The 23,570-nt window shown below is 42.0% G+C and overlaps 1 protein-coding gene across 1 annotated transcript in view; it reads left to right on the top strand.

Moving 5' to 3' along the window:
* spsb4a (splA/ryanodine receptor domain and SOCS box containing 4a) overlaps positions 1–23,570 on the top strand; it is a 67,146-nt gene that overhangs the window by 6,857 nt on the left and 36,719 nt on the right. Inside the window, exon 2 of the mRNA XM_036596784.1 lies at positions 8,640–9,522. Coding sequence (XP_036452677.1) covers positions 8,817–9,522 — 706 coding nt within the window. The 5' untranslated portion in view covers positions 8,640–8,816. The remainder of the gene's footprint in view (positions 1–8,639; positions 9,523–23,570) is intronic.

The following is a 23,570-nucleotide window of genomic DNA, read 5'->3' as shown; positions in this document are numbered from 1 at the left end:
AGGAAAGGTAAACAACAGATGGCTGGTTTGCGTTCCTCAAAGCCCCCGGTGGCCAAAGGAAATGGCGTCCATCCCCTCGCTGGTGACCGTGGCCAGGAATCGTGCACCATGAGTCCTGTCACATACCGTAGGAAGGATCCAGGTGTCAGTTAATGTGTGTATGTGTGGAAGATAGAACAAGGCCTTTCTTGGGCTGTAGCGTGCTGTAACATAAACACAGAACGCAGACAGGGAGTGTCGTAGACTAAACAATACCAATTTACACACAGATACATCTTCAATTCGTGCCTTCTAAAGGCAGACTTGACTCTTAGGTGGTTAGAAAGTCTAAAGTGGTGAGCAGCCTGAAATAAACTAGTCCTTCAAAACTACGGGACAGAATCTAGAGCACTCATGAGTGAATCTAGAGTGCAGAAAACTCCATGACCCTGGCACTTGCACAGATAGACTCCCAGAGATGGCTTGAGCCCCTGCCCTTTTGCTCTAAGACAGTACAAGTACCCTCCTGTTTGGCGTGTATAATAATTGGATTTCTGCCATTGTTCAAGGTCTGTTTCAGTGATGTACAATTGGCTCATTCTCACCCCAGGAATAGAGCTTGTGGGTTGGCTTGGCTTCCACTAGTCTTGCAGGGCCAGACGTGATCTTGTAACAAGAATGTCTGGGGACAACCATGAGAAATTTTGGGCTAGATGTGGGTGGGAACGTAGACTTATTCGGTTGGGAAGAAACCGAGTGTGAAATTTCTAAATCAAACCAACACTTTGTGAAGGCAGAGCTCCAATTAGGGGTGATGGTGAACTTATCTGCATTGTCCAACAGACAAGTCTGTCATTAGCCCGTGGATGTAATGTAAGTTAGCATATCTCAAAAGTCCCCCCAGAAAACATTTACCTCTCACAAGGAAAAAAACAGTTCCGTCACCTGACGATAAAGTTTTGCTACTTGGCTAGTTTTGTTTATATTACTGATGACTCCAGATGTTAAAAGAGCGCAGTCTAGAAGAATTTGGGAGGGGGTATACCCTTGTTTGCAGTGCAATCCAGCACCAAAAGTTGTCCCAAGACATGTATTCTCAATATGAGATGGTCACAAGAACAGGCTTGAAGCACCAACCTTTGTCTACCCAAAGTATTAATTAAACACAAAATTAAATATATATAAAATCATTATTTATTGGGTACTTTCTGTTGGGAGTTGGCTGTCCCAAAACCTACCCACTATATTTTTTCAAAGTCGTTTTTAAAAGATCTTTCTGTTTTTTTTTGAAAGTGAAACTGAACATTTTAGACTGATTATAAATTTAATTTTTAAATAAAAAAAAAAAAAACTTTATTAAAACAGTGCTTCCTCAAGGTTTTGGGTGACCACTGAAACACAGTTAGTCCATAGGTAGACCCCCACATTTTAAAGCAGGAAGTGAGACTGCATCCCTGTTCCTCACGGCCACATGGTGAGCAGTTAGATCCTATTGTTTTGAAGTAAATATGTCCCAAAGACTGGAAATCAGTGTGTAGTCTTCAGAACTGTCACTAGACAAGCACATTTTTTTGCAATTAAATAAACTGTTTGATGTTTTAATGAAAAAGTGTTCGAGCGTTCGCAATTAGCTTAAATTGTCACTACTGAAACACTCACTACTGAAACATTTGGTAAGGTCCTGGTGACTTTTGCATTACTTTGGTAGTGACAAAATGGAATGTTCACTTGAACAGTCCTTAAGAGCCATTGAACAGAAACTAGCCAAGCTAGACCACAGAAAGCTCCATTGCCAGTTCTCCATACACTGCTTAGTCGTAGACTTCAAAAAGGCTTTATTCCTCTTTGACCTGTGGTCGCTCCATAGGACAGTTTGTTTGGTCTGGCCATTCTTTCAAGGTGCCTTCATTTACTACTGCACATGCTACTCTTGCCAGGACAGACAAGTGTATTACGTGACCATTAGCCATGCCATGCAATATTGCCTTTGTCTTCTTCAAATGCATTATGTGTCACAGGAAACAAGAGTGTCTTGAAGGAATGGCGCGACTGAATAAACTTTCCTGTGGAACAACCACAGATCACAAGGGGTACAAGTCAAAGAGGAAGAAGAAAACCTTGTGTCGCCTGCACCTACCAGGGGGCACATTCAAAGCTCTGCTGTTTTGACTGGCTTGGCACCATGGTGGTTTGACTCACAGCTGTGACTGTCTTAGCCCAGAGGCGCTGCGAGTCAACGACGATAGCAATTGTGCTTTTCCAAAAGGCAACAGCATTTGGACAAAGAAGCAGTGTTGCATATGTAACATTTATGAGCTCAAGCAAGCCAACCCTCTGTTACTTTCCTGTCTCTGTACGGAACTGTGTCTCACATGGCCGGGCAGATGAAGACGGCCATGCCCGCGATCCATTAGGACGTGGTTATTGTGGTTTTAGCATCGCAGGGGCACGGTATGTCTTGCCTCATTTACCCTGACAAGAGAGAGACCGTAACTGATGTCGTTTGTGTTCCTCAGCCTCAGGATGGATGACTGCCAACTCAGCTTAGTCACGTAGTCATCTTCGTTCATGATGTGACTCAGTGAGTCGGCAGCGATACGCCACTACAGGCTGCTCACTGTCCCTGGGCTGTGTGTGTGTGTGTATGTGAGTGAATGTACAGTAAAATTTGGAATCTTGGCATTTTCTCAATTAGGTTCATGAAAACCTGCCTGGGATCTTTTCTGACAAGTTCTACTTGTGAATTGCTGGATATTATTTTCAGGAGATATAGACATAAATTCATATTTTTGCATCATATGATATAATTGATTGTATAGATTATATAAAAACATATAATCAATTAGTTATGTACCTACACTCTCAGAAAATAAGGTACGAAACTATCACTGGGGCAGTACCCCTCTTGTCACTGGGGTGGTACCCTCAAGGGTACATTTCAGTACCTTTAGTCAGGGAACATAATTGTATCAAAATCCATTGAATTTATATTCTCTAAGTTGTATTGACTCCACACACCCCGTCTCGTCTCCAGGCTTTTTATTTTATTGTTCTGTTTTAAAAGGTTAGGTTGTGAAAAGATACACATATGTACTTTTCCACAAACTTATTTAAAATGCACAATTGGACCTTAAAACCACTGTTGTACCTTTGAGGGTACATTCACGTTGTTTGTACCTGAACGAAAAATTTACCTGCACAGTACCTTTATTTCTAATGGTGTAGCTTACTACTAGTCTGCTATATGACCAAAGTCTGATGGGGCACAACAAAATATCAGGTTTTGGGAAATTTTTGGGGCCAGTTTTTCACATTTAACATTGGATTTGTTTTCTAATGAGCATTTTAGTAGTGCATTTGTTTTTATTTGAAGCAATATGCCTATGTATAGTGTTATTAGTTCATTTTCTCCCAGTGAACTCATACGCTTAGTAACAAAGCAAAGCATTGTAAAACGATGCCTGCAAAAATCTCTTTTAGTGTGTGCAAGTGGGTTCAGGTCAGGTTTGGGTTTCAAATGGCTTGTTGGGTCGGATCTCAAAGATGCAGGTACAGGTCGGTTTGGCTTCAATTTCATGCCTGTGCAGACCTCTAGTTCTCCTCTTAGCTCTGCACGTAGAGGGACGGAGTGTCTGACATCCACTGCATGTTAAACAACTATCGGGATTTTGTCAGCTGCAGTTGATGCACCAGTTTTAATCTGTGCAATGGGAAAATGGGTAAAACTGTTTTTTACAAACAGGTCAAGTGTCTTTACGAGGAAAATATTAGTAGTAAGATTGAAAACCACACATCTTTAGATTAATTGACCCTTATTAGTCCCACAACGGGGAAATTTCACCTCTGCATTTGTGCAGTGAAACACCACATACACACTTATGAACACACACACACTGGGGGCAGTGAGCACACTTGCCTGGAGGGGTGTGCAGCCCTATCCGCAGTGCCCAGGGAGCAGTTGGGGGTTAGGTGCCTTGCTCAAGGTAACTTCAGTCACATACTGTCAGCTCAGGGGATTGAACCAGTGACCTTCCGGTCACAGGGCTGGTTCCCTAACCTCCAGCCCATGGCTGCCCCTTTAAAGAGTTATTTAACAGTTTTCAAGTAGGCCTGCCCCTACACACCTCAAAAAACGATGTTCTGTGATTTGTTACTTTGCTTGTCGGTCAGATGACCTGCTCCTGTCAAAGTAGTTGGTTCTTGGCCATGTTAAGTGACAAAGTGTACAAGCACTCTCTGACAATAGGCAGAAGTCTGGCTTGCTAGACTAAATATGTCCAGACGTTTGACTGGTACTGACTGTGTTTATGTGAAAGAGTGTCAGCGAGTCTTGCTGCCTGCCGAAATCTGATGAGCAGTTCCAAGACCGACTAGATGCAGGTCGATGTGAGACAGTGGAGCATTTTGATGCATGACAATGTGCTCTGTGTTAATGGCGAATTTCGGTAATGCTAACTGTATCAAGATACTCCGATTCTGCATAGTTCCACATCCATTTGTGCACTTTGGCTCTGAGCTCCAGTGGAAAGAATTGATCTGGAAGGAACTTTGTCCTTTCATTACTTTGCTAGCTGCCTTTCCATCCTCCCATTCGTCCTTCTAATCACCACAGTGAGGTGAGCGGCACTTTACCGGCATTTTAATTGAATTACTCAGTGGCAAAAATTGAATAACAATCAAAATCTTGTCCTGGACTACCCTTCCCTGCTAACTTTGCAATTATGCCTGTATTGGTTTTCAGATTAGTTTAATTATGGTGATTAACGGCAAAACGGCGGACCTGAGCGACTGAGGGATTTTTAATCTCACCCGTGCGCCTGAAACAGAGAAGGGCTGATTGAATAACATTAGTGCAGCAAGCAAATCTGTTAAACCCTCTTTGTCCTGATTCAGGAGACTTTCCAGGCACCTGAGTCACCTAGTTTTTGGAACCTAGATTGGCATTTTTGGTGAGCTGGTCTATCTGCCTGTCTGGATTTTCCTCTCTTTCTCACTCGTTCTCTCTCCCCGTCCCTCATGACCTCATTTATTTTTCCCTTTAATACTAGTAACGCTTGCCTAGGATTCCCGGCTCTGACTGTCTGGACGTCTGGCCGCCCTCCTTCCTGTTGTCTGCACTCAGCCCTCTCGCGTTCGCCCTCTTCCTCTCTCGGTGACCTCAGTGTGGTGAGACTGTCTGAAGCCAGTGTCTGTGTATGTGAGTGTGTGTCTGTACATTCGAGTCCCTTGGCCTCTTTTTGTCTTTGCTGTGTGACCCAGGCCATGTGCAGGCACTGTCTGATTATAGCCTGTCTGATGCATGTGTTAGCTTGATTCTTGGCTTCTCTTTCACTGTTTACGTGGGACCAGCAGAGTCATGGCCCGTGTGTGTGTGTGTGAGCTAGATCCTCTGGCAGGGCCTCCTCTTCCTCTGAACAGGAAGCCTCTACTCTCATTCCTGGAAAAAGACAATGCGTCACTGACTGTAGAAAGAACTGCCTGCTAGCGTTTCATACTGCACCTAAGTATGTGTAGCCTATCACTATCTCAATCTTCCGTTACACTCTATCTGTCTCTTCCCTGTACTTTGACATCAGCCTGGCCATTAAAGGAACCCAAAAATGCTAACGTTGCCAGCTGGGGCCACTTAACAAAATGCGGTTGAAACTACTGTCTGCTCTTTGTAAGCCACAATAACATTTCTCTAACTGGTGATGCCACAAATGTATCTGCACTGTTTTCTCTTTCCGCAGCTCTATTTCCTAATGTAGCTAAATGGAACATTATACAAACTACATGCTCAATTAATCACATCTTTACACGTCTGCACAGGAAATTCCTGGTCAAGATTTTTGCCAATCTGATTAAATACATTCTGATTATAGATTAGGACTGAGGTGTTTATGTGCTCACGCTACTCAACAATCTGATGGAAAATCACCATTTGCATGCACACTACAAGTAATCTGATCCAAAAGTACTCGCATGTACCACTTAGTGTAGATGTCACCATGACAACAAGCATCACGTGAGTCCAGTCAGCGTGAGAAGAGCAGTAGTTTGTCAGCTGTTTTTAGCTGGCATGCTTGTGTTTTTAATTGCTTTAAAAATGATGATGTCAGACTCAGGAAAACATACTTCACATGTCCTTATTAAAGAAGGGCGAGAGGAAGACGTCATGTTCTGAGACACATAAGCTGGACGCCCATCCCACCGCTGTCCTTTAAAGCTCAGAACATAAACTTTTCCTCTGCGGACCAGTTTCTGCTCCTGCCATGGTGAACGTTATAAACTTTCGCTATGACGCGACACACATGCAGAACGGACTTAAACTTTCTGATTGGGAATGTAATCAGATACAGGTGTTTACATGGTTATTATTCTTCTGTTTAACATATTATTACCCACCTCGTTCAATTGGATAGGAATTGTATTCCAAAAAGCCTCAACCGGATTAGTCTATTCCAACTGAGGTGTATACATGGACGTATTCTATTCGGATTGAGCTACTAGTCAGATTATCAGGCTGAATGTGAACATGGCTATTCAGAGTGCTTTGATGCGATGTGCCCTATTTTATAGAAACCAAGTCAGAATTGTCCACGACGTTAGTGATGGAAACCAGACATCTGAAGCATTTCATCCCTCTAAACTGAGATCTGAAAATGTTATTTTTTAAACTCCATTCATGGTGTAGGTGTACATGCCAAACGAAGGTATCCAGCACCCATAAAATGGTACTCAAAGAAATAACATTATTTTCAGATTTACTGCTGTTTTACCATTGTTTACATTACATACAAAACCAGAAGATAAGTTCATTGGTCATTTTGCACAGTAAACAGTTTTATACTGTACAGTTTATTCGCATCCCTGGCTTCCTATCACCACCATTACAAAGAAACACGTACATTTCTCTACAATAAATCACTTCACAGATTGAATTATGCACAAATGTTGAAAAATCCCCTTCGAACAGAGCCAAGTAATCTGTAATAGACTTGCTTATGTTTTGTCTGACACTCAATGACACACTGTTATCTATAAAAAGGGGCAAGCATGTGGTTTGTTAGCTCCAGTGCAAAACTTCATACACCCAATATGTGTTGGGGTTCGGAGGAAATTATGTAAACATGATGTGTCACTGAAGTATTCTTTTAATGTGGCAGCAAGCTAGTGACTCTATCTCTTATGCAAACCATGACCTTTCTCTCACTCTTTTACGTGGATGCCTGAGGCGATAGAAGACTTGGGGGGGTTGGGGTGGAAGGGGGCGGGGGGGACTGGAAATAAATTATTACCCGTTTTTTGTTTCCTCCCTGCTTTGTTTTGCATGCCGCAGCTCTTCTAAAAGCTCCCATTAAATATGGATCTGCTAAATGAGTCTACTTCCAGAACATTCCACCACATTGTAGAGAGCTGCTCTCTGGGCAGAAACAGACAGCTCAATACTTCAATACTGCTGTTTGTGTATGCACACATGTGCACCCAACAAGGACATGTCTGAAATGTGTTCCCGGTATTTGCGATAGTGAGCTAGTGGCCTATATGACGCATCTTTAAGTAAGAGTGCTTACGCACAGCGTGTGTGTTTTTGCCTGTCGGTTTGTTACATGATGCACATGGAGCGAAGTGGTCTGATTCAGTCAGACTGTGTGTGTTTGTATTTGTGTGTATGTGTGTGGTGAGTGTTATAGTGAGTCAGAATCAGTGTGTTTCCTCTCTGCCTCATAACCTCATTGTTAATTCATTCTTTCTCTCTGTCTGTCCCTCACACTCATGCGTGCATACATATGCATTTATTCTGTCTCCTCTGTTTTGTTTTGGCCTTTCCTCTCAGGTGACATTTCCCTCTTTATTGGCTAAGCCCACTGCCTTAGTGCCTTATTACATCCCTACCCCATTGGTGCAAAGTAGTGGTGCAACGATTCACTTGTTTTTATCGTGCATCCTTAACAATTCCTCCTGATACAGCTGCATTAGTCTTGCATTTTTACTGACTGAATTGCTTGCATTGGTCGAAAATCCATTTTAAATGCTAAAATTGAACAAATCATGAATGCTATCAAGTCAAACGACTTAAACTTTTTATAGCTGCTGCAGAAATGTGGCTACTTCTGCTGTTTAATTCTGTACCTCATGCCTGCTCATGCCTTAACCTACCTACCAGTTGCCATTTTTTGCTTAGAAAGCATGATATTGTAGAGGTGATGGTGAAGAATGATGCTGGAGATGCTGCAGTGAACCCAAATGAAGCTCTTTGGAAAATCACTATACTCAGACTCAGAAAACTCTAAATTTTCAAAAAAGGGTTCTTTTCTTGATGACCACTTGACAACCTACCCCCAGCCCCCAAAACAAATTATCTTGCGAGCCCCCGTTGAGAACCGCTGACCTCATAAATCATTGGCAGTGCTTAGACACTTTGTTCAAAGTGCTCTGTGGCCAGATCATTTTGATCAGCTAATGTTTTTAATGCTTTTAATGCATAATAATATTTCTTAAAGAAGCTTGAACTGCCAAATTGAGTTGCCAGATTGATGAGTAGCTTAATGTATTTCATCAAATCAATACGTTTGAATCTAAATGGAAACCAACAAACAGTGAATCAAATCAATTTGCTGACATGTCAAAAGGTCACACCTTTAGTAACATTACTTTTTGTATGTGTTTCCTCTCAGGGCTCCATCGAAGCTGCATGAAGCCAGCATCTGTCAGCCCCTGCCACATTCAGCGGCTCTTGGCCTGACACCCCAGCGCTTTGATGAGGTAACAGCAGGCACCAGCCGACCGACCCACCCAACTTAGCTCCACCCCCTTTCCCCACCCCTTCCCCTCTCCCCCTCCACTGAGGAACCATGGGTCAGAAGATCTCTGGCAGTATCAAGTCAGTGGATGTGCGGGGTGAGCCCTCATACCGCCCACTGCGAAGGGAGCTCCGTGGGCCGGACTTCTTCAAGCCAGCCCGGCTGGACCTGCTGCTTGACATGCCACCGGCACCCTATGAGCTGCAATTGAGGCACGCATGGAATGCTGATGACCGCTCACTCAACATCTTCATCAAGGAAGATGACAAGCTGACCTTTCACCGGCACCCTGTGGCCCAAAGTACGGACTGCATCCGCGGGCGTGTGGGATACACACGGGGCCTCCATGCCTGGCGCATCCACTGGCCTGCACGCCAGCGGGGCACACATGCTGTAGTGGGAGTGGCCACCGCTGAGGCACCCTTGCACTCGGTGGGGTACACGTCCCTGGTGGGCAGCGACAGCGAGTCCTGGGGCTGGGACCTGGGCCGCAACAAGCTCTACCACAACAGCAAGAACCGGCCGGCCTCGTCGGCACCCACATACCCCAGCTTCCTAGAACCCGAGGAGGCCTTTGTGCTGCCCGACACCCTGGTGGTGGTGCTGGACATGGACGAGGGCACACTCAGCTTCATGGTGGATGGACAGTACCTGGGTGTGGCTTTCAGAGGGCTCAAAGGGAAGAAGCTGTACCCTATTGTCAGTGCTGTTTGGGGACACTGTGAGATCACCATGCGCTACATCAACGGCTTGGATCGTAAGTCTGCTTTTAATATTGGCACTATTGCTGGCTTTTGCATGCCTTGCATGTGTTCTTGAAGTCGTGGTTCCCAATCCTAGTCCTGGATTCTACTCATTAGCTAATTAACAAGCCTTTCTTGATTTGAGGTACAAGACTTAGAGCAGGGAAGACGCTAAAATATGCAGGGCATGGGTACACTAGGACTAGAATCGGGTACTTATGAAAGGAAGGAAGGAACTCAAATCCCAAATGTGTGGAAACTACAATTGGTTGGGGTTCTACTTTGTCTTGACACGTGTTCTCTTTGTCATACTGTGGATTCTACATCTCATATTTTTGCATATTCTTTGCTTCAAGTCACTTACCCTGTGTACTCTCTATACTAGCTTATGATAAAACTGGTCTGATTGTCTCTGTCTTGGCTTGGAATTCGAGTTAGACCCAAACAGTGTGTCCTATTATGTATATTCATAGCTTCTTCTCTTCTATTCATAGTGTGTATATGCTCAACAGGAATCAGTGATGTTACCTTTACATTCTCCGGCCCCCAAGCAATCTGTCAGGACTTCAAGCACATGTTGATTATTAATGTATGAAACAACACAGTGTCTGCTTCACACCTGGCAACACTTAGAACTGTTGTGTAGAAGGCACTTTGAAAACAGGCTCTGACTTTTCATTTTTGAAGGTGAAGATTGATGATTGTCAATCAAAAACTACTGCAATTATGGGATTGGACCTAGTTCTTTGTGAATTATGTTAGAACTTAAACAATAACTGCTGTATTCTCACACATTATACTGTTAGGTCAGGACAAGGTGTTTCTTGCTTTGTTTACAGGCACAGCCTGTCACTTTTGCTTAGGAAAATATACATGCTAGTGTGTGCTTTTATAGTCTCGAGGGATCATTTAATGGGATCTCTTCGCTCCGAGTGCTTGGAAGGACTTCCTTTAAGCTGCCCGTTCCAGGCAGGTGCTGTGCATTTGCGCAGAGCACCGGTTTTGATGCCTGAGGCCCGCTGTTAGAAGCTCTCACAGCTCTGTTTGATATCTGACATCAAGCCCCATGTGCACTTCTCATCCGCCAGAACAAACAGATGCTCGGGGAGGCGGAGCTCTGGAGGATTCTGGCCCACTTCCTCCATGAAAGCCTCTCATGATCCCTTTTTTGTGAACATGCTTCAACAGCCATTGTGCTAGGTGACTCCTAGTAGTGCTTTGTAATCAGTGACAATGTTGGCATAGCTTGAAATACATTAAGAACTATAGCAGTGAATCCTTGATGTGACTGGTCTGCACTGTTTTTCATTAGTTAATTGCTTTTGTGATTTTAAGTCAAGTTTCATGAAGAGGTCCGAGTTGAGTCTTGGATCAGTTCGCATACAAGTCCAAACTCAAGACTTGAGTCTTTAGTAGAGCTGCATTGTACAAAAATAAACCGCTACTAAAAACCAGGCCAGTTTGACCCAACTTTAAATTGAGTTTTTCAATGTTGAAAAACTATTATTCAGAGGAACAGAACTAAAGAGCTAAATTAGCTATTGCGCTTGTGAGCATACTTACTGTCTGAACTATGTGCTAGCCAAACAAGTTGTTTTGCCGTTTTCTTTTGACCTCTTAAAACCCCAGGCTTATTACATACTGAGACTTATTATTCAGTAACTACAGTGACTTCAGAACAAACTGGCTGAGCTATTCTTAGGTTAAAGAAGTGTGCAATGAAACTTTGGGCCTGCCGGCGGTCCCTGGCCACTTAAGGTGTTAAACACTGCCTTTAGAGAATGTAGATTTTTGCTCTGTCCATCAGACTGAAAGCATTTCTATGATAAAAGCTTTGCTTTTGAAGCTGTATCCAACTTAATGCCGCATGGCGCAGAATGGCACTGCAGTAATGACTGTGCATGACCACAGCAAAGCGGACAGGAACGTCACACACGCATAAAGGTTGACACTCCTAATTGAATCAGTGTGTTTTCTATGAGTCCACGCTGAGTAGCGAGTTGGTTAAGGGTGAGTCAAGAAGTGCGAGTCAGTCAAAATACAACGAGTGCAACTCGAGTCCAGGTCACTGAGTCACAAATTTACATATTGTAGACTTTTGCAGTGTCAGTGTTGCAAAGGCCAATATTGAGATAATGTTAAACAAATTATATATATATTGTGCCTTTATTGTGTCCCTGCTAGCTTTAGCAGCTTAGCATGTTGGCTAAAGCCTTCTTTTTACTCAAATACATTGTAAATACACAATGTATTTGTGATTTTATTTTACTCTTTAGATGGAATTTCATATTGATACAAAGTAAACATATGAAGCTGATTTACTGAACACAGGCTCTAAGTAAATTTACTCACTCTTAAGGTTTTTTATAAAAGAAAAAACATATATAAATAAATAAATAGAATATAACAAGAGCTGAATAACAGATCAAGTAGCTTTTTTTCTATTCATGACCACGTCACCTGTTTGGCAGTCATTTCTGAACTGAAGGAGGAGGTCCCCAGGATTAGTAGGATGCTAGCAGGGTGCATTTCTTTTGACCTCTGTTTTACTACAGTCCTCTACTCTCTTTTATGCCTCCATGGCAGGGGACTGTGAACAAACTGCCAGTCGTTTTTCGGAGCATTTGAAGCTGAAAATGGTCTCGCTTGACTTCAGATGGAGGGAGCTCAGTCACGCAAATTGTAATAGGGGAAGCTCAGCGAGTGGCCAAAAACGGTCTGAAAACCTCTTCAAAGCTTCCTTCAAGGGCCCCGTTTTATACCGGATGAATTGTGTGATGATGGAGAGCCCTCAATTCGGGCTTAGAAGTGAAAGCGCTTGCAGAAAAGTGTTCCTCCCTGTGGAAAACTGCTTTTTTTCCCTTCAGCTTAGTTGTGGAAAACTCTGTTGAAAGCTGATGCCATCATCTGCAATTATCTACAGCCATGAAAAAGGATGATGGATAAGATGTAGCGAGGACAGGTGTGAACGCAGAACATGTCTGAAGAGGGCCTGTATGTCAGGACTTAATGAATTTCCCTCAGTGTGAATGATAGAAAGTGAGTCATCCTGAGACCGTTAGCATCTGCACTTGAATATACAGAGATATTTTTCTATGAGGATAGCGCACTTGGCTCGCTCCTACATCTACAGATGTCAAACATAGCTCTGGCAAGTATCGACATGTATTTTCTTCGCACATATCAGTTTGTTCTTGTATACCCATGCATGCTATACAAGGACCCTTACTAAGACTCTCCACAGAGAAGCAAACAAAGCCTATCTGTTCCTGCATTGTTTTTAAATGCTTTGTTGATTTGTACTATCAGGGAGCCCCCAGGCTTCATTAAGGAAGATTGCAGGCTCCCATGAGCACCCCAAGTCTATCATAAATGAATGTGTAGATCTCTATTCATGAGAGATTCAACTAGCTAGGTTAAACAAGTGTAATTCATAGGACTGTAATACACAGTGGGTATCCCCGCAATTGGTTTCCCCTGTGATACGCAGTAGGTACACCCCAATTAGTATCTCCTGTGATACCTAATGGGTATCCCCCCAGTTGGTTTCCCCTGTAGAACCCATGAGTATCCCCCAATGGGTATCCCCTGTAATATCCAATGAGTATTCCCCTAATTGGTTTTCCTCTGTGAAACCCAGTGGGTATCTCCCAATGGGTATCTCTTGCGATACCCAGTGGGTATCCCCCCAGTGGGTATCCCTTGTGATACATAATGGGTATCCCCCAAAGGAACCTCTTGGATTTTTTAGTACCTGTGAAAAACTAGACCTATTCAGGATTTTAAGTTGTTGGCTGCAAAGCAAATTACTGAGTCAACTTTACACACTGCTATCTGTTTTTAGCTGGATTGGGTCTGTGATGGACCCAATGCAAAGATCATTCTTGATTTTTACAACATGCCAGACTCTCTGATGATAGGCTAGAGAGACTACTGCCTGGTATGTTTTTGGAAATTTATTACGCCTGCATTAAGCTTGGCAAAATAATGAATAATAACAAAAATCAAGATGTCATTATCAACATGAAGGCAACTTTCCATATAAGGCTGCTCACACAGTGTTATAGGGCAGTTGAATGCCCTTAAAAGACAGCACTAACTGCTGTCTTCTGCTGGAAAGTAAGCTGGATTGGTCAGCACTGCTGTAGATCTCATGTCATGGCGATAGGATGCACCCCTCTTAGCCTTGTGTTCTTGTTTTTTAACTCCACTGTCTGACCTGTAACCTGAACTGCATTAAGCGCTAATATGAGAGAGACTGTGCATTAGAGACAGGCCATGGATATAACATACATTAATGCCAAGCAGCTCAGCGAGAGAGGGAGATTAGCCGATTTGTAAGAGGAATGTTGCTGGAATGCGCAGATAAGTGTGTGTGTGTGTGTGTGTGTGTGTGTGTGTGTGTGTGGCAAGTCTGAAAGCCCTGATCATGTGAAGCTGGAGGAGCAGACGGAGTGTGGGAGAGATGATGTGTGCATGCAGCTTTCAGTGGACCATGACCACATGCTCTGTTACTGGGTGTCTCAAGCAGGGGTGGAAATGGCCTGGTTTTACTGGGGACCCTTACTGATTTTGTGTGGGGGATGTGTAAAGGCTTATTTCAATAGATCATAATGGCTGCACTTGTCAACTTTGATGTGAAGCTGATACACCATTGACGTCAGATGACATTAATATTTCTGACACTGGGTTGTTATGACACTTGGGTGAAATGGCAGGTTGTAACAATTGAGTTTGTAGCTTAAGGCCAATGTACACCAAATGCATTGCGTAGCATTATGTAGCAGAATGATGCTATACTACATAGAAGGCATTGCAGTGAGAGCACCACTAAATGCAACAAATAGTTCAAGCTCATTTTTACATGCTATTCATATAAATTTAATGAAATTTAACCTTTAACATTATTTATCATACTTTCCATCAGTTTACTACTGCAGTAATGGCAAAATGCTGAGTGGCATGTTCTGACGTACAGATAAATTGAGCGTTGGTGTGCTTACCTTCATTAAAAACAATGGGTTCGAATTTTTTGATGCTGTCACTTCATGTCCAGTGTGCGGTGATATTTAGTGTACATCACAATGACATAATACTGATATCATCATACCTCAAATCCTATAAATGGTAAGTCATATTATGGCACTGTGACATACACTGAGCTAAAATGTCAGAGAAAGCATCATGACACATCCTAAGGTCAGAGAAAAAAAAATCAATGTCACATTTATGTCATGTCAACTTGACATAAAAATGCAACCTTTAAGACATAATACCAACTGGAATATGAGTTTATTAATGTTTATGTGGGTCTGTGTCATTTATCACAATGAGCCAATGTAGGCGTGAAGGAACACTGCCCTACAGTAGTGTTGCTGTTATAGCTTTTCTTTGATAAAGCTGAAAGAACACAAACTTAAATTCTACATGTTGGCAGCAATAGGACTGTTGCTAAACCTCAGTCCTAGAGTAGGGAAGAGTAGGAAAGTTTATGAATAACAGTCCAGAAAAGGGAACGTACATGACAAAACATAACATAAATGGTTAATAAACTAATCCATTTTTAAAAAGTTAAATGAACAGCACCACATAAAAACATCTCCATAATGGAGCGACCAAACCAAGCCTTTCATCAAGGCAGAGAAGACGTCAAATGCTTTCTAAAACTACCTATCTTGCTCATATATGATGTGACGCACTTAGCCAGTTCCCATTGGGTCCAAAGAAAACCATGTATCTCCATTTTTTTTATTTTTCTACATCATTTCAATGTATCTGCCATCTTTTAAGTTGTATGAAAATTTCATGATGTATGGACCAACAGAAATGCTCCAAAATCACTTGGAATAAAATCTCTTTACGTTAACTTACAATGAAAGTTAAGACTGTTTTTGCCTTCTCCTGTAAAATTACTATATTGGATATACTTGCTTTTCTTTGGACAGCGACGACATATTCATACATCTTACATGCCGTAAAGAGCTGACGTTAGTAGGCTAGTTGATCATCTTTACATGTGCTTATTTATTATGGACATTTCAAAATTGGTGAAAACATTTATTACATAGATTAGACTAGACTAGACTATAAATTATATCTATATATATAAAGCATGCGCCACTTTTATTATTGCTTGTAGAGTTTTTTTTTGTACTGCTTTAACAATTTTTTGATGTGGAGACTGGGTGACAGAACCTGCTATACCACAACTTTCCATTGGCTAGACTTGGGGTGCGTTCAACACCACTTTGGTTTATGCATGTGCTTTAGAAACAGCGTAAAACTACAGTATGCATTTTCCATTTTAAAAACAATTGCTTAGATTTCGAAATCCAGTACCGACGTTCCAGCCCATTTCCACCACTAGTGTCAAGTGCTCAGAGGGAGACCATGTGTGTTCCATAACAGCAGGGCACCATTGCTAACAGTTCATTTATTACTGCTGTAATGTTTCATTTGATTGCAAATGAAAAGCAGCAAACAAATGCTCCAGTGACTCTGCACTCACACACCTCAGTTCTCCCACTACGGCATGGGAAACCACTGGGAAGGAGCGATTATGTGCTGCCAAGCCCTGCAGCGCTGGACAGACAGAGGGGTAGACTGGCATCAGAAGCAGCAGTGAATAATGACACTATTTTTCGTGGACGCAGGACACGATGTACCATCCAACTGCATGTCCGAGACTAATGTGTCCATAACGAGGTCCATGGGAGCATTGGCTCCATGTCAGTTATTATGAAGCATGGCAGTGAGGCAGCATGTTCACTTCGCACTAATTACCGTCATGCAACAAAGCAACAAACGGCAAAGCTGGTCTAATTGTGAACAGACAGCGCAGCATGGAAATAATTGGGTGATGTGGAGAGTCTGTGTCTTTGACTCTCCCTCCCTGCCTTCCTCCATCATCCCCCCAGTTCTTCCTCAGATATGAGTTTTGTCGTAACTGTTATACTAGTACGCCACAAATAAGTGCATATAATGTGATGTGCATACAGTGCGAACCACGGTAAGCTAAGCACTGTTTAGCTGAGTCAAGGATGTTTAGTGACATTTCAAATGAAAATGGAAACGCAGCAGTCCCAGAATCACCTCCCGCTGTCTACTTCTTTACATCTGAAGTAGTCCACTTTATTTGAGCCCTGCTACATAACATTGACATAAAGGCAATGGTAATACATAATACTGGGTCTCACTTTATTTGGATTGTCCACTGTAGGCCTCTATAGATTGTCTTCAGATGTTCAAATTGTTAACAAACTATCTGCTGAAACTAAACAGTGGTGGGGTTAGGGTTAGGATTTGGACCAGGTTTGGGGTTGAGGTTAAGGTTAGGATTAGGATTAGAGCCAGGTTTAGAGTTACAGAAATTTATGGTCAGTTTAGTAGATATTTAGTTGAATGTAACTAAAGTAAATTAAGTATCTGCAAAGCATCAAAGATGGACTTTCCAAATGAAGTGTTACCTAATACTGTAATATTACTGGAAATGATTCATCATGACATGTTTATGACATGATTATGTCAATGTTACGTCACAGGGTTCAAGTAAAGTAGTACCCTACTTTGTCTTCGAGGCAACAGACACAAAGAAATGGGTGGTCTTTTGCCTTACATAGCCTTACACACATGTCTAACATAGACACCACACTGATTGTTATGTCTATGAATAAGCACTGAAAATTTCACCGTCATGTAACTCAAACAAAACTGTACCTGATTGTGTTTTCATGCACACAGGAAGCATAGCAAAAACACAAACTGCGAAGGTGATTTGGAAATGTGGACACTGGAAAGTCGATTGAGAAGACTAAATGTTTATAGATTCCCCTCTTACACTACCAAATCATCTGCACTGTCAGATGCTTCAAATTGAGCGCCTGATTATGATTTTGAAAACATGTCAGAAGGACCAAATGGGGTGATGTATGCCCTGCTTAAAGGGTCAACTAGCAAAGTCGCCGCTGTTGGCAGCAGTCAGTTACTTAAAGACAGTGCCTGAAACAAGAGGCGGGAGCAGAGAACAGAAATCAGCTTTTCTACTAAACACAAAGCCAAAATGAAATTCCACTGCAAGCTGCATAAGACTCAGCTGAAATACAGGCTTGGGTAGGTTTCAAGAACTGTAATAGGAAAGGGCCATTAAGGCCATTAAACTGAGCTGCAAAACATCCAGTCACAGACCATTCAGTGCGATAAAAATTTGGATTAGCTCATGCACAAGAATATCTTATTTGTTTCCTATGAATGGTTTCAAACACAATCCGTTTTAAAAAGGAATATCTTGAATGTTTCCCAGATCAGTGCTTATGCTTCATTCTGAAAGGCTTATCAGAGAGTAGATGCCACTGCTTGCTAACCTCCAGCCTACGACTGCCCCAAGTTGGTCCCTCGCCGGTTCGATCCCCTGAGGCGACAGTACTTGATTGAGGTCCCCTTGAGCAAGGCACCTAACCCCCAACTGCTCCCTAGGCACTGCGGATAGGGCTGCCCACCACTCCAGCAAGTGTGCTCACTGCCCCCTAGTGTGTGCGTCTTCACTAGTGTGTATGTGGTGTTTCACTGCATGGATGGGTTAGATTAACACCCATGGAACTTGTGCACAAATGTACTCATGGTACATTTTTTGTTTGACAACAAATGCAAAAGACGGATATGGTAAATGTACCCAGCACCATTCCTTGCTGTCTACGTATTATCAAATCAGTCAAGACGGATGTTAAGACCATGCATAAACACTGCCTCTGACAATATTTTTGAACATGATCAGTAATAGATACTGTTTGCTCTCTCTCTCTCTCTCTTGCTGGCAGCAGGTTCTTGTCACGGTGACCCCTCTTGTCTGGGATTAAGTACAGCAATTAGCCCTGCTTTGATTCTGCAAATAATCGCGTCTGATCCTTTGTGCTTTTTCCTCTCTTGCAATATGCGTCCGCCCCATCAGCTCCAGTTAAGGACGAGGGAAGAACAAGAGAGAGATGGGGGGAGCGATGGAGGATTGAGATGAGAGTGGGCAGGTGAGACAGGGAGAGAGAGATGAGACGAGACGGTGGCAGGTGGACAGAGAAATGTGGGACGAGCGTCATCAAGATAATTGCTGTCATTCAGAGAGACGGAGGCAGGGAGTGAAAGAGACAGGGTCATTGTCACACACAGACAGTAGCTGGGACACTACAGTGTTCTAATTCTGCCTTCAGCTTCCCGTATGTGTATGTTTGCCCTCTGAGTTTCTGTGACTGTCATCCTCTTGCGTGAGGGCATTTGAGTCTGTGTTTTTTTGGGTGTGCCTGATTTTTTTGTCCAGCGTGCCTCTCTGCACTAAGTGTGTTGTGTAAGTAGTGTAGTGGAAGGCCGCTATATGGGTCAGTGGGTTAGCGCTGCTACAACCCAAAACCCGAGGGCTACGCCTACTGTGTCTGAGGGATCATCTGCATCTTATCAGAGCGATTAACGTCCTCTCAGGCTTTCAGAAGCTTGAGTGTGTGTGTGTGTGGTGCATGTGCGAGTGAGTGGATTGCGAAGACTAATCCTTGAGTCTGCAGCTAAGTGCCAAAAATATAACACTGCAATACTTGAAGGCATTTCCTCAAGACACAATATGTACAGTGGCTCCAAAACGCATTTTAACACTTTAACTCTTGGTTAAAATGGTTGGTATACTGTAGTGGGTAACACCTCTGCCTTCTACACTGCCTTCTATGCTGCAGACTGGGGTTCAATCCCTCTGCCTGGGTAAGCACCCTACACTATACCAATAAGAGTCCTTGGGCAAGACTCCTAACAATACCTTTGCCTACCTGTGTAAAATGATCAAATTGTAAGTCGATCTGGATAAGAGTGTCTGCCAATGCCGTAAATGTAAAAATGGTTAACAGAGGTTAAACAAAATGATATTGAAACTATATTTTTTGAAAAATAATTTTAGTATAACATCATGCGGAGACTTGTGTAGATAAAGCCTGGAAAAGAATTCAAACCAGACTGCACTAAGTTTACTATAAAGCACAGAAGTGGAAAGCCTGGGTAATTTTTTCTTACAGTAGTGTCAATGGGCTTGTGTTCATTGAGCTCAGAGCAAGTCGCTTATAGAAACTGTTGAAATGATAATCTGACAACAGCTGGCTTTGAAAGAAGGAAAAGCACCTACTCTTAGGTATTCTTAGACTAGTCTTAGGACAGTCTGTTTACAATAAATGCCACTGGTTTCACATTTTATCTCCAAACCAAAATTTATTCAGTACCCTTTTCAGGTATGGCACAAATGTCCAACTCCTACTGTTTCACAATATTTAGTTTCTCTAAGGTCTGTGAACAATCTTGAATTGTAAAAAAGTGGTGTTACATTTGAAAAAAGCTATGAAAACTGTCAGCATAATGTTTAATTTGAACTCACTGTTTCAGTATTTATAATAATAAGCTTTTTAAGAAGGAATGGGAGGAAAACTATTAAGCCCTTAAAATAACTGTTTCTTAGATGTGAAGCCCCTAATGAACCTGGCTTGTAACTAACTCACTCATGTGTAGCAGGCTGAAGATTCTCCACAAGGGGGAGCTATTAGTAATAGTAATTTGGTACCTCACATTAACAACACTGTGTGTCCTTGAAGAGCTCTACTTAAGATAACCAACTATCATGCTCAAACCTGGGGCAGTAAGAGCAGTGAGCCAGCACTCAGCACTGAACTAGTTATTCAGATAACTATCCCTTGCGGTACCTGACATGACACACTACTCAAACACTCAACTACCCATCAGGAGGAAATACACAATTAACAACACAACGCATTCTAGTACCACTTATGATACCCATGATATACTCAGAAAAGCATACGTGGCATAATTTATTACAATAATAATTTCATCATATTGCTCAGACAACACTGACTTCAGACTGGAGGTCTGCATTGCTAGCTTTATGACCTGTTTCCTTGATCCCAAATACGAGGTCAGCAGTGCCATCTGAAAACATCTGTACAACACTTTAGAGTCCAGTGGAGATGAATGGGAATGGTCTGGTTTGACAGGCTGACGTCTGAGTGACATTGCTACGCTCAAACATCCATGCTCCCCAGCTCATAAGGTTATTTGATTTGACAGCAGGGCTGGTGTGTGGGCAGGGAAGAGCAGACAACCTCCCAAGGGCACCAGGCCACCAGTTTATGATGCTTCTTAATGTGTTTATAGGCTATAAATTATGGTATCAGTAATTGGCTCAGCAGCTCAAAGCAGGGTCACACTTCTGGAGCACAAAACATGTAAACATATGAAGATTTTTTTGCAATCAACAATATTACAGGACTATCGAGGTGACCAATGTTATCCTCAAAGGTCCTACACTGACAATTTGAGGATAACATTAGGAAACCCTGGTCTAAACAGACCATCTCACTTTGTAATAACTCACTACTGTTTTTCAAGTGGTAACACAATTCCATGCCAAACAACTAAGATAAGCCAACTATCACAACTAAACCTTCCTAACTTCACACATGAGAGTTTTCCCTAAAGGTTTGTAGCCATTTTTCCCATGAGTCCCTGGTGGGACTCAAATGAGGAGGTTTCTATCACACATGCAGGCCTGTCGGTCAATACTAGAATTATGTGAACAGTTATTAATTATGTTTTTAGCCTTTTTGTGAGGCCTTGGCATCGGATGAATTGGCTGATGTGAAGTATTCATCAGTGGAAGGTATAGTTTTGCCCAGGATGCCCAGTTGTCACATGCTGACCCTGTTTTACATGCATGTTTTTGAAATGGTCCAATTTCTTGTACGGAGCAAGACAGCAGTTTGACTGTATTACCTGGACACTGGGGCTAAGGATGTTATTCTTTGCATTAAGAATAAATATGTCCAATATAATTGATCAGGTGAAACATGTTTGGTGTCCAAAGTTTGCTTCTTTAGTTTAGCACTGGAGCTATGAGGCTAAGTTAACAGGTAATGAAAGCTTACACCACACCAGTTAGCATTGCAGTAGCAAACTGAATGCCTTAAATAATTACGTACTTTCCTTAGACTGCATCAAGTCATTAAGTAATCACAGATGGACTTGGGCTACCCTGCTACTCGAACCCTGCTTTATAACATTGATGTAACTGTGTTATAAACATGTCATGGCAGATGTTGTATGCTGTTATACGTTGTTGTAAAAGATTTCATTCAAATATCATGTTACCATTACTATTAATACCATATACGTTGTCTTGTCTCCAGCCATTTTATTTTATTGCTCTGTTTTAATACATGACAGGATACAACTATGTGCCTTTCCCCGGGAATAACACAGTTGGACCTTAAATTAAATAGCAAAATTATTGAATTAAAATGAAGTAACTGATTACGTAGCTTTACTAGGCTAATAGGCTTTCACCCCCACCAGAAGGTTGTGAGTTTGAACCCTAGTGATGCCATAGATATCCAGTAGTGAAAGCCCAAAAGAAGATAATGCCATGTAGGATTGTGTGATGGAAACAGTCCCTGCTAGTTAAAAAGAATTGCATTCTATATTGTTTACCTGAGATGCAGACCTAAAAAGTTAGAGTTAGAACTTTTGACCAAACCAAGAAGTTTGAGTTGGGTGAATTCTAGTGTATTCTACTTGAGTTAACTCAAGAAAATTCGCCCTTGTTCGTTTGCAAAACATTGCCTCAATGAATGAACAATGTACCTGCACAGCACCTTTTCTTTTGAGAGTGTAATGGTAACGTGACACTCAGGACAGCTCATGACAGCATATGACATCTGCCATGACATGTTTATGGCATGGTTATGTCAATGTAGCAAGGTTCAAGTACAGTTTTACCTTGATTTGCTTATGCTATTTCTGATACTGTTTGCCGTTGAATTTCTACCATACAATGTCCCATTTGTCTGGCCTGCCTCCTGTAGCGATAACGCTCTCCTCAACTATCCATATGTCCACACATGTCCCCATATCACCTTGTGCACAGCAGCTAACTGTATGCAGAATGCATGTGCATATGTGTGTTCACCTGTCCGTCTGTCACTTATCAGCAGGCAGAAGCAGCTGGCGCCGGTTGCGTGCGTTAACCCAGAGAGGCTTATGGGAAATAAACGCCTGAGTGGCGGGGGCGTGCGCCTTTTAATTGGCTCATCAGCAGCCGTCAATCAGAGGGCAGACCTGCCGCTGTGGTTGTGACACACAGGTTCTGGCAAATGAGGCTTCAGTATTTGTGTGGGAAAGCCTTTTTTAAGCCTCTGTGTGAGTGAGGCTGGCTGTTCGTGCATCTGGTACTTCTGTTCCCCCAGACTGGGTTTCAACAGTTATGTATAAATTTGTTATTAAAAGGGAATTCCATCACTTTTTCAGAATTTCAGTGAAATTCACACACAAAAAAAAAAACCAGCCATTTTAAAAGTATGTTTTGAGAGCAAAACTATCATAAAACAATGTCTCAGGCATCAGGCAGTGTATTTGAAACCATTTCATGTAATAGCTTTCTGTGAGGGAGCTTTTAGAGGCATGTAACACTTCAGACATCTGATTCCTATCACCACCAGTTTCTCTAGAATGGAGCATTTCACGTCAAATCACTCTGACTCATTTATATACACATTAACAATTGATTGAAAAATCTGTGGAATTCTTCTTTGAGCTTGTGTGTCTTTACTCAGTCCATTGTTAACGGCACCAATTTATAGTCTTAGCTAGTATATACAAACTGTTGTACACACAATGACGAAAGACGCAATGTTGATTAATTTCTAAGGAATCAGTTAAAACACTGCCATGGAAACCCTAAAGGTAACTTGCATTCCATAAAATTGAATTATGGAATAAAATGGAATTATGGAATTAAATAAAATGCCATGTAGCCAAAAAATGTATAATATTTATTACAAAAAAAAAATATATGTATATGTCTACATATACATGCACGTATATATATATAATGGGGCTCTTTGAACAAAACAAAAAATATAACCATTACTTCATCTGTTGCAAACATGCTTCCTAGCGAAGTTTTGGTGTAAGAACCAGAAAAACCCCCTTCTGATGATGTATGTTGAAGGTGGGAGGATCTTTTTAAAGACTATGG

The sequence above is a fragment of the Colossoma macropomum genome, unplaced genomic scaffold, assembly GCF_904425465.1.
Source record: "Colossoma macropomum unplaced genomic scaffold, Colossoma_macropomum, whole genome shotgun sequence".
Classification (NCBI taxonomy): domain Eukaryota; kingdom Metazoa; phylum Chordata; class Actinopteri; order Characiformes; family Serrasalmidae; genus Colossoma; species Colossoma macropomum.
Note: the sequence above shows the minus strand (reverse complement) of the source record. Positions and strands in the feature narration are given on the sequence as shown.